At 46.2% G+C, this 14,582-nt stretch overlaps 1 protein-coding gene across 3 annotated transcripts in view; it reads left to right on the top strand.

Annotated features, from left to right (window-relative positions):
* The window catches only part of LOC108699825 (protein Daple-like), an 88,214-nt gene that overhangs the window by 25,991 nt on the left and 47,641 nt on the right, over window positions 1-14,582 (top strand). For all 3 annotated transcript variants that reach the window (XM_018232427.2, XM_041574815.1, XM_018232428.2), the window contains exon 6: window positions 2,415-2,498. In XM_018232427.2, the coding sequence (XP_018087916.1) occupies window positions 2,415-2,498 (84 nt within the window). The remainder of the gene's footprint in view (window positions 1-2,414; window positions 2,499-14,582) is intronic.

Here is a 14,582-nt window from a genome sequence, read left to right on the forward strand (position 1 = left end):
TCTCATAGTCACTGTTTACATCATACTAAAAGTTAAATTAAAGGTTGAACTTCCCCTTTAGGGCTAGTCCACACGAGGAGATTCGGGGAGATTTTGTCACCTGGCGACTAATCGCCTCGTCTTCTGAGCGACTATCTCCCTGAACTGCCTCAGCGTTTTTCCCCATAGGCTACAACGAAAAGTCGCCTGCGCTAATGCACACGCTGCGATGCATTTTCAATAGTCGCCCAAAGTTGCCTCAGTGAGGCAACACATTCAGAATCCTTTTCTCATACCAGTCCATCTTATTCTTTTCTAAAGTAGAGGATACAGAAAGTCTAACATACCAGTTTCTCGCACCCCATGGAAAAAGTTACCAAAGACCTATTCTGTAAGGCAGGTTCGGTGCACTAATTAAAGAAAAGCCATATTCCTCCGTTCCTAAGGAAAAAGATACGCTATATAGTGTATTAACTTCTCGGTGCGGTTAAGTGCAGGGTTGGAACTACTCACAAGAGAGGGACGATTCAAACGTATAGAGTGAAGATGTTCTTTTCTGCAATCTGTCCTATTCTTGCTGCAGCTTCTGCAGGGAAAATCGTATGTGGTGAAGTACCGTCAGGCTCTTATTTTAAGAGCCCTGCGGTCGTCTGTACTAACCGGAACGCTGACTGATATGTCGCAAAGTGTATATTCCGGTAGTCTCACTGGAGCGGTTCCCAAAGAAGCTGTTTTCGGTCCTTTCCCAGTGCAGCATTTCCGGTATAGATTGCAATCCTCGTGGCAGACGCTACTGCTCCAATCATCAGATGGTGTGGTGCTTAGTTTTGGATCAGTTTTACAAGCTTATATAATGAATACTCATTAGGCTTAATGATTTTTTATGTAAAAGAGTATTTTATTCAGCAATTGAAAGCCCTAGATGGCAATGGCCCTAGAGTCGCTATTTTACACACAAAAAAATTAAGCCTAATGAATATTCGTTATATAAGTTTGTAAAACTGATCCAAAACTAAGCACCACACTATATAATGATTGGATCAGTAGCGTCTGCCACGAGGATTGCAATCCATACCGGAAACGCTGCACAAGCCCGACAACCACGTAGGAAGGGCTGAAAGCAGCGAATCCGCCTTTGGGAACCGCTCCAGTGAGACTACCGGAATATACACTTTGTGACATATCAGTCAGCGTTCCGGTAAGTACAGACTCTTAAAATAAGAGCCTGATGGTACTTCACCATGTACGATTTTCCCTGCAGAGAACGCGGCAAGAATAGGACAGATTGTGGAAAAGAACATCTTCACATTATACGCTTGAATTGTACCTCTCTTGTGAGTAGTTACAACCCTGCACTTAATGTGGACCTGTCACCCAGACACAAAAATCTGTATAATAAAAGTCCTTTTCAAATTAACCATGAAATCCAATTTCTATTTTTTATTAAAGCATTCATAGCTGCTGTAAGCTCATTTAAACATCTCAGCTTTCAATCAAATATTGTCTGCCCCTCCTCTATGCCCCGGGCATAGAGGCGGGGCAGACAATTACTTTCTCTTTCCATTCAGCACTTCCTAGATGTCACTGCTCTCCCCACATTCCCCCGTTCTCTTTACTATTTGATTGTGTATCCAGGGCATGGGGATGGACATCAGGTCCCCCATTCTGGTGCACAAACAAGATTCTGAGATGATGCAAGGCTTGTCTTAATAACAGTATGCACAAAATGGCTGCTGCCTGCTTGTTATAAATATGAAATACCAGACTGAAGGAAGCAAGATTCAAATAATTTATATAGTGTAATTAAAGTTCATTTTGCTTGACTAATGTAATAAAATAGGATTTTGAATAATTTTTTTGGGTGATGGGTCCCCTTTAACCGCACCTAGAGAAGTTAATACACTATATAGCATATCTTTTTCCTTAGGAACGGAGGAATATGTTTTTTCTTTTAATTACCGCACTGAACCTGCCTTATATTACAAGTTACACGTGGACTAGTGGGTCCACTTTTAATTGGTGCAGCTCGATTGTTCGATTCTGACTCAGCGCGGAGTTTCCCCACCTAACACAAAGACCTATTCTGACTCATATCTAGCAATCCTTGTCGATGACAGAAATCAGGCCTGGACTGGGAGTCAAAATAGGCCCTGTCATTCCAAGTACACAGAGGCCCAAACTGCCTCCTACCAGCCCAAACAGCCTCCTACCAGCCCACTATATGGTAACTTTTATGGAGCCGTACAGCAGCCCCTCTGGCATTTGCCAGAACCCACAGATTGCCAGTCCGGGCCTGACAGAAATCCATATAAAAGTTTTTATTTTATTTATTTATTTATTTTATTTATGATACAATTTTATTTTATTCTAGTTGCATAACGTGCTTTGGCGCTGCTTATTACAGGGCAAGTATAATTTGTTTCTCTTTCTATCAGTGTGAAAGGAAAGAGGAATACATTGAACGGATCAAGCAGCTGGATATTGAGACTCAAGCAGGAATAGTATCTCACATTCAGGAGGTAATAATCTCAAAGACTGTTTAATAATTTGTACTGCAGAGGTAGCTCATTGTTGTGTTAGAGATAATGAACGAAGGGCCACATTAATGAGATTCTGTTTCTTAGTTTAAAACACGGGGACTGTAGAAGATCAGTCTCTAGTGTGGAGCTGCATATAGATCACTTTATTTAGACCATATTTGCCAGAATTTTTAGATGGTATTGTCCATTCAGTATATCAATGGATGGTAAGGAGTGTGTGCATTGAGGAACGGGGTTTAATGCATTTCTGGTTCACACTATTAATAATTGTAAGTACAGGGGCTAATAAATATCCTTCCTTATAGGCCCTGTGATGGTGACAGTGGGGGTCATTTATAAACAGTGGGCAAATTTGCACCTGGGCAGTAACCCATGGCGACCAATCAGATGATTGCTTTCAGTGTTCAACCTGCAGCTGGTTGAAAAAAGTTAATCACTGATTGGTTGCCATGGGTTACTGCCCAGGTGCAAATTTGCCCCCTGTATATAAATGAGCCCTGCTGTGTTCCTGTTCTTCTAAAAGGTAGAATCTTATGGCACATGACATTATGGGGTAGATATGCTACCCCATAATGGGGGGTAGTGGCCACTTTTTAATAAAAATTACCAAGAAAGCAAAATCAAGGGAATAGAGAAATAGGCCAGGAGCCAACCCTAAAGCAAACGTGGAATGAGCTTCAAATGTAAAAAAATAAAATAATAATAAGATATTTTAAATAGTGTCAACTTGTAAACATAAATCATACTTTAAATATGAAAAATGTTTTTGGAATACCAGATATGATGTCACTGACAATAATTTTGAGGATGAAGCTTCAGCTTATTAAGTGAAAATTCAGCCTGGCGAAATGGTGCAAAAGTTCTCTAGTGCTAAGGTTTTTCTCTAGCGAAATGTCTTACTCAGCTTTTTTATAAATTGCCAATGACACAGCGAATTGTAATTTTAGTGAATTTTCACCAAAAAAACCCCCACAATTCAGCCTTTAGTAAATGTGCCCATTAATGAGAATTAAAGTCATTTTAAAGGGATGCTGTCATGGGAAAAAATTTTCAAAACGCATCAGTTAATAGTGCTGCTCCAGCAGAATTCTGCACTGAAATCAATTTCTCAAAAGCGCAAACAGATTTTTTTATATTTAATTTTGAAATCTGACATGGGGCTAGACATATTGTCAGTTTCCCAGCTGCCCCCAGTCATGCAACTCTGATAAACTTCAGTCTTTACTGCTGTACTGCAAGTTGGAGTGATATCACCCCTCCCTTTCCCTCCCAGCAACCTAACAACAGAACAATGGGAAGGTAACCAGATAACAGCTCCCTAACACAAGATAACAGCTGCCTGGTAGATCTAAGGACAGCACTCAATAGTAAAATCCAGGTCCCACTGCGACACATTAAGGAGGAGAAACAACAGCCTGCCAGAAAGCAGTTCCATCCTAAAGTGCTGGCTTTTTCTGAAAGCACATGATCAGGCAAAATTGTAAGGGACAATGTCGGACGCCACGTCCAGAAGGGCCGCCAAATCCAAAATGGCGGCGCCCAGAGGGGACCACGCGGTCGACGGACGCCAGCGCGTCGATCCGCGCGCAGTGTTGACGCGAATGCGTCAAACATGACGCGAATGCGTCAAACTTGACGCTGCGTATTGACGCTTGCGTCAAAAAACGTGCAGCGTCAGCACGCAATTGGCGCATGGCGCATGACGTCGTGATTCACGTTTTGGCGCCAAACTCTGCCTATTTTAGGACGTCTGATGCTCCACTCTGCGCCCGATTATAGGTCTTACTCCTGTTAAGTTCCTGGGTGTTATCTGCATTGATTGATTCCTGTTTACGACTCCTTGCCTGAATTCCGATTACGTCTGTCTTGCCGCCTGAACTGACTCCAGCCTGTTTCTTGACCACGTCTGATTGCCGCCTGCACCGACCTTGCTTGAACTGACAACTCTTTTGCTCAACCCCTTGTACCTCGAACCTTGGCTTCCACCACTTCCTCCTTGGTCCACACTGCAACTGCGCCTTCGGGCCTGACAGTATAATCGGGCCATGGACCCCACTGAGGAAGTGACTCCTCCTCCGGATTTCGGAAGAGCTTTCCGTGGGTTAGCTTCCCGTATGGAGTCTTACGAGAGTCAACAGGTCCATTTTGGGCAAGCCCTGGAGGCAATCTTGGACAAACTGTCTGTGAATCCCCCTGCTGCCGCTGCTGCTTCCTCTCCTGTGGTCGTTGCTGCTCCTGCTCAGGGTACTGGACCCAAGGTGCCGGCTCCTCCTCTCTACCATGGTGATCCGCAGGCATGCCGAGGATTTGTAAACCAGTGCCAGATCCAGTTCGAGCTCCAGCCTACTCAGTATCCATCCGAGAGGGCAAAAGTGGGGTACGTTATTACCCGCCTGCAAGGAAAAGCTCTGGAGTGGGCATCTCCCTTATGGGAAAAGAATTCACCGCTCACTTACGATATAGACCTCTTCCTGCATTCCTTCCGCAAAGTCTTTGACGCTCCTGGGCGGGTCACTACTGCCGCCTCTCGTCTCTTGCAGATCCGTCAAGGCAACCGCCCAGTCAGTGATTATGCCATTGACTTTCGTACTCTAGCGGCCGAGACCACTTGGAATAACGATGCATACCATGCGGTCTTTTACCAAGGACTTTCCACTCGTCTGAAGGACGATTTAGTGTCCCGTGATATTCCTGACAATTTGGAAGATCTCATTACCTTGGCCACCAAGGTGGACACTCGAATGCGGGAGCATCTGTCCGATAGAGATAAGAGCAAGAGATTCCAGCCTCTCCTAGCTCCACATTTTCAGAAGCCCATCATTTCTACTACCTCTTCTTCCGCTTCGCCCCCTGTTGAACCCATGCAGATCGGGGGGGCACGCCTGACCGAGGAAGAGAAGCTCCGCAGACGCTCTGCCGGCCTATGCCTATATTGTGGAGGCAAGGCACACTTCGCCTTTAACTGCCCGGTGAAGCAAGAGAATCTTTCTCGCCTTGGTAAGTGTGGGGAGACACACTGGGGTGGAATTGTTTCTTATCCTGAACAGACCCCTCAACGTCTTTTGCTTCCTGTACAGCTTCAAGTAAACACTAAGCAGATTTCTTCGCAAGCATTTCTGGATTCTGGGGCTGCTGGGAACTTCCTGGACCAGTCATTTGCCATTCTGCACAAGATTCCTTTGAAGTCATTGCCTACACCTCTTCGAGTATTGGCCATCGACGACAGACCTCTGTCCAATGCCTATATCTCACATGCCACTACTGAACTTTCCGTTACGGTGGGGGCACTGCATGTGGAGAGACTTTCTTTTCTTATTATTAATTGCCCCTCCACACCTGTTGTTTTGGGACTACCCTGGCTTCAACTCCATAATCCTGTCATCGACTGGTCGGAAGGCCAGATTTCTCAGTGGAGTTTGTCTTGCCAACAGAGTTGTTTACCTTCCAATGCTGTTATGAAGTTGTCCTGCTCTTCAATAAATTTTCCTTCACTTCCCCAGGCATATCTGGACTTTTGTGATGTTTTTTGTAAAAAATCCGCAGAAACCCTTCCTTCCCACCGTCCCTATGATTGCCCCATTGATCTCCTTCCTGGCACCATGCCCCCTCGTGGCCGGACTTATCCGCTGTCTCCGTCCGAGACTAAGGCCATGAGAGAATATATACAAGAAAATCTCCAGCGTGGCTTCATTCGTCCTTCTTCATCGCCTGCTGGAGCTGGGTTTTTCTTCGTTGAGAAGAAGGATGGCACTCTACGACCTTGTATTGACTACCGGGGCCTTAACAAGATTACAGCCAAGAACCGTTACCCTTTACCCCTTATTTCAGAACTCTTTGACCGACTTAAAGGGGCTAGTATCTTTACCAAGCTGGATCTCAGAGGGGCATACAATCTGATCCGAATTCGGAAGGGCGACGAATGGAAGACGGCATTTAATACTCGGGATGGACATTACGAGTATCTCGTCATGCCGTTCGGACTTTGCAACGCCCCTGCAGTTTTCCAAGAGTTCGTCAATGATATTTTTAGAGATCTTTTGGGACTGTGTGTGGTTGTTTATCTTGACGACATCCTCATTTTTTCCAAGCATCTTGACGAGCATAGAGGTCATGTCCGAGAAGTCCTCTCACGTTTGAGAGAAAATTCCCTCTACGCCAAGCTGGAAAAGTGTTCTTTTGAGACCCCGAAGATTCCCTTCCTGGGTTACATTATTTCGTCTGAAGGTTTTGAAATGGATCCAGCCAAGGTTTCTGCTATCCAAGAATGGCCTTTGCCTACCAGTACTAAGGCCATCCAGAGATTTATTGGCTTTGCCAATTACTACAGGCAGTTCATCAAAGGATTCTCTTCTAGAATTTCTCCTATCTTGGCCCTTATTCGCAAGGGGGGAAGGCCTGATATTTGGACTGCTCCTGCCAAAGCAGCTTTTGAATCCCTGAAGGAATCCTTTTCTTCCGCCTCAGTCCTAAGACATCCTGATCCTCTTCTTCCATTTTTCATAGAAGTTGACGCCTCTGATGTTGGGGCAGGTGCAATTCTCTCCCAGAGGCAACTCAATGATGGGAAGCTTCATCCTTGCGCCTTTTTCTCCAAGAAATTTTCCCCGCCTGAACGGAATTATGATGTTGGCAATCGTGAACTTCTGGCAGTTAAATTGGCTCTGGAAGAATGGAGACATCTTTTGGAAGGTTCCACTGTTCCTGTGACTATTTTTACGGATCATAAGAACTTAGAATATATCCAAACCCTTAAGCGGCTGAATCCCAGACAGGCACGGTGGTCCTTGTTCTTTTCCCGCTTTAATTTTATCATCACCTTCCGACCTGGCTCCAGGAACAAAAAGGCGGATGCTTTATCCAGAAGTTTTTCTTCCGTGAATTCCACGTTTGAAGATGAAGAACCAATTGTTCCATCCGCCAAAATTATCGCTGCCTTATTTCCTCCTATGGCTTCCCAAATTCTGTCTGCTCAAGTCTCAGCACCTGCCAATACTCCCTTTGGGGTAGCCTTTGTACCCCCAGATCTTCGTCAGACTATTTTGCTTCAATCCCACAGCTCCAAGCAGGCCGGTCATCCCGGGGTTAAGAAGACGATTGATCTGCTGTCTCGGCTGGTCTGGTGGCCCTCCTTACGAAAGGATGTTAAGGACTTTGTTGCTTCCTGTTCCATTTGTGCTGCCTCCAAATCTTGTCATACCTCTCCCAAGGGATTATTGTTACCTCTTCCCATTCCCTCCCGCCCTTGGACACACTTGGCCATGGACTTCATCGTGGAACTTCCCTCCTCCCAAGGTTTTACAGTCATCTGGGTAGTGATCGACAGATTCAGTAAGATGGCTCACTTCATTCCGCTCCGTAAACTACCCTCTGCATTGGAACTGTCTAAACTGTTTATTTTACACATTTTTCGTCTGCATGGTTTTCCTCTAGAGATTGTGTCTGACAGAGGTTCACAGTTTATTTCCAAGTTCTGGAGGTCTCTTTGCAAATCCCTCAATATTTCCCTTAATTTTTCTTCTGCCTACCATCCTCAATCCAATGGAGCTTCTGAGCGGGTTAACCAAGCTCTTGAACAATTTCTAAGATGTCATGTCTCATTGTGTCAAGATGATTGGGCTGAATTGCTTCCCTGGGCCGAATTTGCTCACAATAACTCTCTTCATGCTTCATCGGACCAATCGCCTTTCTTTTGTGTCTATGGACTTCACCCTTTGGCCTTTTCTCAAGATTTTCTTCTCTCCGATGTGCCGGCTGCTAACGATCAAGTTTCTCATATGTCCGCCATTTGGCAAACCACTAAGAAGAACTTGGAGAAGAGTTCCTCCAGCCAGAAGTTTCATGCCGATAAGAAGCGTTCTCCAACCCCTCAGTATGCTCTCGGTGATAAAGTTTGGCTCTCGTCTAAGAACATTCACCTCAAGGTCCCGTCTGCTAAATTAGGCCCTAAGTTCATTGGCCCTTTCTCCATAATTGAACTAGTAAATCCTGTGGCTGTCCGTCTTCAGTTACCTCCGGAGATGAAGATTCCAAACGTTTTTCATGTGTCTCTTCTGAAACCAGCCGTGGCGGGTCACTCTTCTCCCTTTCCTGCTCCTGTATCCGTCGACGGGTACCAAGAATTTGAGGTTGAGACTGTTTTGGATTCTCGAATTTCTAGAGGTTCCCTCCAGTATCTGGTGAAATGGAAGGGGTTCGGGCCTGAAGAGTGTTCCTGGGTCAAGCATTCGGACATTCATGCTCCTCTTCTGGTTCAAAGATTTCACAGAAGATTCCCTTCTAAACCCAATCGTGGTGGTCCTGAGGCCCCCCGTAGAGGAGGGGGTACTGTAAGGGACAATGTCGGACGCCACGTCCAGAAGGGCCGCCAAATCCAAAATGGCGGCGCCCAGAGGGGACCACGCGGTCGACGGACGCCAGCGCGTCGATCCGCGCGCAGTGTTGACGCGAATGCGTGAAACATGACGCGAATGCGTCAAACTTGACGCTGCGTATTGACGCTTGCGTCAAAAAACGTGCAGCGTCAGCACGCAATTGGCGCATGGCGCATGACGTCGTGATTCACGTTTTGGCGCCAAACTCTGCCTATTTTAGGACGTCTGATGCTCCACTCTGCGCCCGATTATAGGTCTTACTCCTGTTAAGTTCCTGGGTGTTATCTGCATTGATTGATTCCTGTTTACGACTCCTTGCCTGAATTCCGATTACGTCTGTCTTGCCGCCTGAACTGACTCCAGCCTGTTTCTTGACCACGTCTGATTGCCGCCTGCACCGACCTTGCTTGAACTGACAACTCTTTTGCTCAACCCCTTGTACCTCGAACCTTGGCTTCCACCACTTCCTCCTTGGTCCACACTGCAACTGCGCCTTCGGGCCTGACAAAAATGACCTGAGATGCACCTGAACACCAATATTACAACTAAAAAAATACACTTGCTGGTTCAGGAATAAAATTTTATATTGTAGAGTGAATTGTTTGCAGTGTAAATAATGTAATTTAGAAGTAAAAACGACATCATAAAAATCAGAATCAGAATCCCTTTAATTATTCTGTCTCACAGTCACATGCATTCCTCCCTTCTCCATCCAAAACAACCCCAGATGCACTACTAAAGACATCTCTGCTCCCTTATAGGTAGTGTAGATGTAGTTGATGGCCTCCATGTTGGGCCATGACACCATGGCTTTGATCACTGTACAGTAACTTGCCTTCTTCATTCTGGCTACGACTGTGCAGGCTGCCCTTACGAGTAGAGATGTCGCGAACTGTTCGCCGGCGAACTTGTTCGCGCGAACATCGGGTGTTCGCGCTCGCCGGAAGTTCGCGAACGTCGCGCGACGTTCGCCATTTTGGGTTCGCCATTGTTGGCGCTTTTTTTGCCCTCTCACCCCAGACCAGCAGGTACATGGCAGCCAATCAGGAAGCTCTCCCCTGGACCACTCCCCTTCCCTATAAAAACCGAAGCCCTGCAGCGTTTTTTCACTCTGCCTGTGTGTGCTGAAGAGATAGTGTAGGGAGAGAGCTGCTGCCTGTTAGTGATTTCAGGGACAGTTGAAAGTTTGCTGGCTAGTAATCGTTTTGATACTGCTCTGTTATTGGAGGGACAGAAGTCTGCAGGGGTTTGAGGGACATTTAAGCTTAGGTAGCTTTGCTGGCTAGTAATCTACCTTCTACTGCAGTGCTCTGTATGTAGCTGCAGTGGGCAGCTGTCCTGCTTCTGATCTCATCTGCTGACTGCTGCAATAACAGTAGTCCTTGTAAGGACTGCTTTTATTTATTTTTTTGTTGTTTTACTACTACTACTACTACTACTATAAGAGCCCAGTGCTATTAGTCTAGCAGTGTTGGGGAGTGGGACTGGTGTGCTAATCTGCTGCTCCTAGTAGTTCAGCAGCACCAACTTTAATTTTTTTTTTTTAATATTCATTTTTTTTTATTTTACTTTTTTTTATTTTACTACCGCTGTAGTAGTGTATAAGTTGACCTTTTAGGCATTATTTGCCCTGTAGGCATTATTTGCACACTGTTTTCTTCAACCCGCCATCGAGCTGTGTGACCTTGTTCACATTCTGTCTAAATATCCATAATATTACCGTCTCCAGAAAAAACACCGGAGTCACTTTTTTCAAGCAGCCATAATATATTTTACGTAATCCGTATCCACCGCTGTAGTAGTGTATACGTTGGCCTTGTAGGCATTATTTGCACACTGTTTTCTTCAACCCGCCATCGAGCTGTGTGACCTTGTTCCCATTCTGTCTAAATATCCATAATATTACCGTCTCCAGAAAAAACACCGGAGTCACTTTTTTCAAGCAGCATTCATATATTTTACGTAATCCGTATCCACCGCTGTAGTAGTGTATACGTTGGCCTTGTAGGCATTATTTGCACACTGTTTTCTTCAACCCGCCATCGAGCTGTGTGACCTTGTTCACATTCTGTCCAAATATCCATAATATTACCGTCTCCAGAAAAAACACCGGAGTCACTTTTTTCAAGCAGCATTCATATATTTTACGTAATCCGTATCCACCGCTGTAGTAGTGTATACGTTGGCCTTGTAGGCATTATTTGCACAGTGTTTTCTTCAACCCGCCATCGAGCTGTGTGAGCTTGTTCACATTTTGTCTAAATATTGATAATATTATCGTCTCTAGAAAAACCACTTGAGTTACTTTTTTTCAAGCAGCATTCATATATTTTACGTAATCCGTATCCACCGCTGTAGTAGTGTATACGTTGACCTTGTAGGCATTATTTGCACACTGTTTTCTTCAACCCGCCATCGAGCTGTGTGACCTTGTTCACATTTTGTCTAAATATTGATAATATTATCGTCTCTAGAAAAACCACTTGAGTTACTTTTTTTCAAGCAGCATTCATATATTTTACGTAATCCGTATCCACCGCTGTAGTAGTGTATACGTTGACCTTGTAGGCATTATTTGCACAGTGTTTTCTTCAACCCGCCATCGAGCTGTGTGAGCTTGTTCACATTTTGTCTAAATATTGATAATATTATCGTCTCTAGAAAAACCACTTGAGTTACTTTTTTTCAAGCAGCATTCATATATTTTACGTAATCCGTATCCACCGCTGTAGTAGTGTATACGTTGGCCTTGTAGGCATTATTTGCACACTGTTTTCTTCAACCCGCCATCGAGCTGTGTGACCTTGTTCACATTTTGTCTAAATATTGATAATATTATCGTCTCTAGAAAAACCACTTGAGTTACTTTTTTTCAAGCAGCATTCATATATTTTACGTAATCCGTATCCACCGCTGTAGTAGTGTATACGTTGACTTTGTAGGCATTATTTGCACAGTGTTTTCTTCAACCCGCCATCTAGCTGTGTGTATTATCGTTTCCAGAAAAACCAACTGAGTTTTTGTTGTTGTTGTTGTTTTTTTAAAAATAATGCCAGGCAAAGGCAGGCCGCCACGCAGAGGCCGTGCTAGGGGCCGTGCTGCTATGCAATCCTGTGGCCCTAGCAAATTGCCCAGTTTTAAAAAGCCAATGACCCTGAACTCCCAAAATGCTGAAGAGGTAGTTGACTGGCTTACACAGCACACCCCATCCTCTACCGTTTCTAACTTTACCACAACATCCTCCTCATCCTCCACTGCTATGGCCACCCCACGTAACACTTCCTCCACCACCGGTGCCCCTTCTTCACTGGGGTCAGAGGAGTTATTTTCCAATGAGTTTCTTGAACTGAGTAATGCGCAACCATTATTGCCAGAAGAAGATGAAGGAGATGAGGACCTTACACCAGATTTAATTCTGGCAGAGAACACGATAGAGATGGACATAATGAGTGATGAGGAGGAGGTCCCCGCTGCTGCTTCCTTCTGTGATGTGTCAGAAGAAATTGATGCATCTGAGGAGAATGATGATGAGGAGATTGATGTTTTGTGGGTGCCTAGTAGAAGAGAGCAAGAGGAGGGTAGTTCAGATGGAGAGACGGAGAGTCAGAGAGGCAGTAGGAGAATAAGACTTAGAAGAAGCAGGGAGGACAGCCCGCAGGGATCAGTAGGGTAACAACATGTATCGGCACCTGTGTTCAGCCGGCCAACGCACCCGCCATTGCCGCCAATACCGCCAACTCCGCCAACTTCTACTGTTACCGCCAGATCGCACACTTCCAAAAAGTCAGCAGTGTGGGATTTTTTTAATGTGTGTGCCTCTGACAAAAGCATTGTAATTTGCAATGAGTGCAGTCAGAAACTGAGCCTTGGTAAGCCCAACAGCCACATAGGTACAACTTCTATGCGAAGGCACATGAGCGGCAAGCACAAAGCACTTTGGGAGCAACACCTCAAAGGCAACAGGCAAACTAAAAGCCACACTCCTTCTGGTCCAGCATCTTACTGCTCTACCTCTGCTCTCCTTGACCCGTCTGAACCACCCTCCACTCCGCCTTCCACCTTGACCACCTGTTCCCATTCCCAGTCATCTGCCACCAGCCAAGTTTCTGTGAAGGCCATGTTTGAGCGTAAGAAGCCAATGTCTGACTGTCACCCCCTTGCCCGGCGTCTGACAGCTGGCTTGTCTGCACTCTTAGCCCGCCAGCTTTTACCATACCAGCTGGTGGACTCTGAGGCCTTCCGCAAATTTGTAGCAATTGGGACACCGCAGTGGAAGGTACCCAGCCGCAATTTTTTTTCTAAAAAGGGAATACCACACCTGTACCAACATGTGCAGAGCCAAGTTACCGCATCTCTGTCACTTAGTGTTGGGCCAAAGGTCCATATGACTACTGACGCATGGTCCTCCAAGCATGGTCAGGGCAGGTATGTCACCTACACTGCCCACTGGGTGAACTTGGTAATGGCTGGGAAGCAGGGAATGGGTAGCTCAACAACAACAGTGGAGTTGGTGTCACCGCCACGGATTGCACGCGGTTCTGCCACCACCTCTACTCCTCCATCGCTCTCTACCTCGTCTTCTTCTTCTTCTTACTCTGCTGCTGGGTCCTCCTTCTCCTCCTCCACACCTGTGCACCCCCAGCTCCCCCTAGGCTATTCGACGTGCCAGGTACGCCGTTGTCACGCTGTCTTGGGGATGACGTGCCTGGAAAGCAAAAACCATACCGGATCTGTACTCCTGTCATCTCTGCAGTCACAGGCCGATCGGTGGCTGACCCCACACCAACTGCAGATCGGAAAAGTGGTGTGTGACAATGGAAGCAATCTGTTGGCAGCGTTGAGACTAGGCAATTTAACACATGTGCCCTGCATGGCACATGTGTTAAATTTAATAGTCCAACGTTTTGTCTCCAAGTACCCAGGATTCCAGGACGTTCTCACCCAGTCCAGAAAGGTGTCGGCCCATTTCAGACGTTCCTACACAGCCATGGCACGCCTTGCTGACATTCAGCAGCGCTACAACATGCCAGTCAGGCGTTTGATTTCTGACAGCCAGACTCGCTGGAATTCAACGCTCCTTATGTTGGAACGTCTGCTGCAACAACAAAGGGCCGTCAACGAGTACCTTTTTGAACTGGGTGGTAGGACTGGATCTGCACAGCTGGGGATTTTTTTCCCCCGTTACTGGGTGCTTATGCGTGATGCCTGCAGGCTCATGCGACCTTTTGAAGAGGTGACAAATATGGTCAGTCGCACCGAAGGCACCATCAGCGACCTAATACCCTTCGCTTTCTTCCTGGAGCGTGCCGTGCGACGAGTGACAGATGAGGCTGTAGACCAGCGTGACGAGGAGCTGGAAGCGCACGATTTCTGGTCGGAATCACCAGAACGAACCCAGGCACCTGCTGCAACGCAGGGAGAGGTGCCAGAAGTGGAGTCAGAGGAGGAAGGTGGCTTTGTGGAGGAGGAGGAGGAGGAGGACCAACAGGAGCAGGCTTCCCAGGGGGCTAGTGGTGACCTTTTGGGGACCCCTGGTCTTGTACGTGGCTGGGGGGAGGAGACCGTGGATGATGCAGTCCTTGATAATGAGGAAGCGGAGATGGATAGCTCTGCATCCAACCTTGTGAGAATGGGGTCTTTCATGCTGTCATGCCTGTTGAAGGACCCCCGTATCAAGAGGCTTAAGGAGAAG

This window comes from Xenopus laevis, chromosome 8S (genome assembly GCF_017654675.1).
Source record: "Xenopus laevis strain J_2021 chromosome 8S, Xenopus_laevis_v10.1, whole genome shotgun sequence".
NCBI classification, from domain to species: domain Eukaryota; kingdom Metazoa; phylum Chordata; class Amphibia; order Anura; family Pipidae; genus Xenopus; species Xenopus laevis.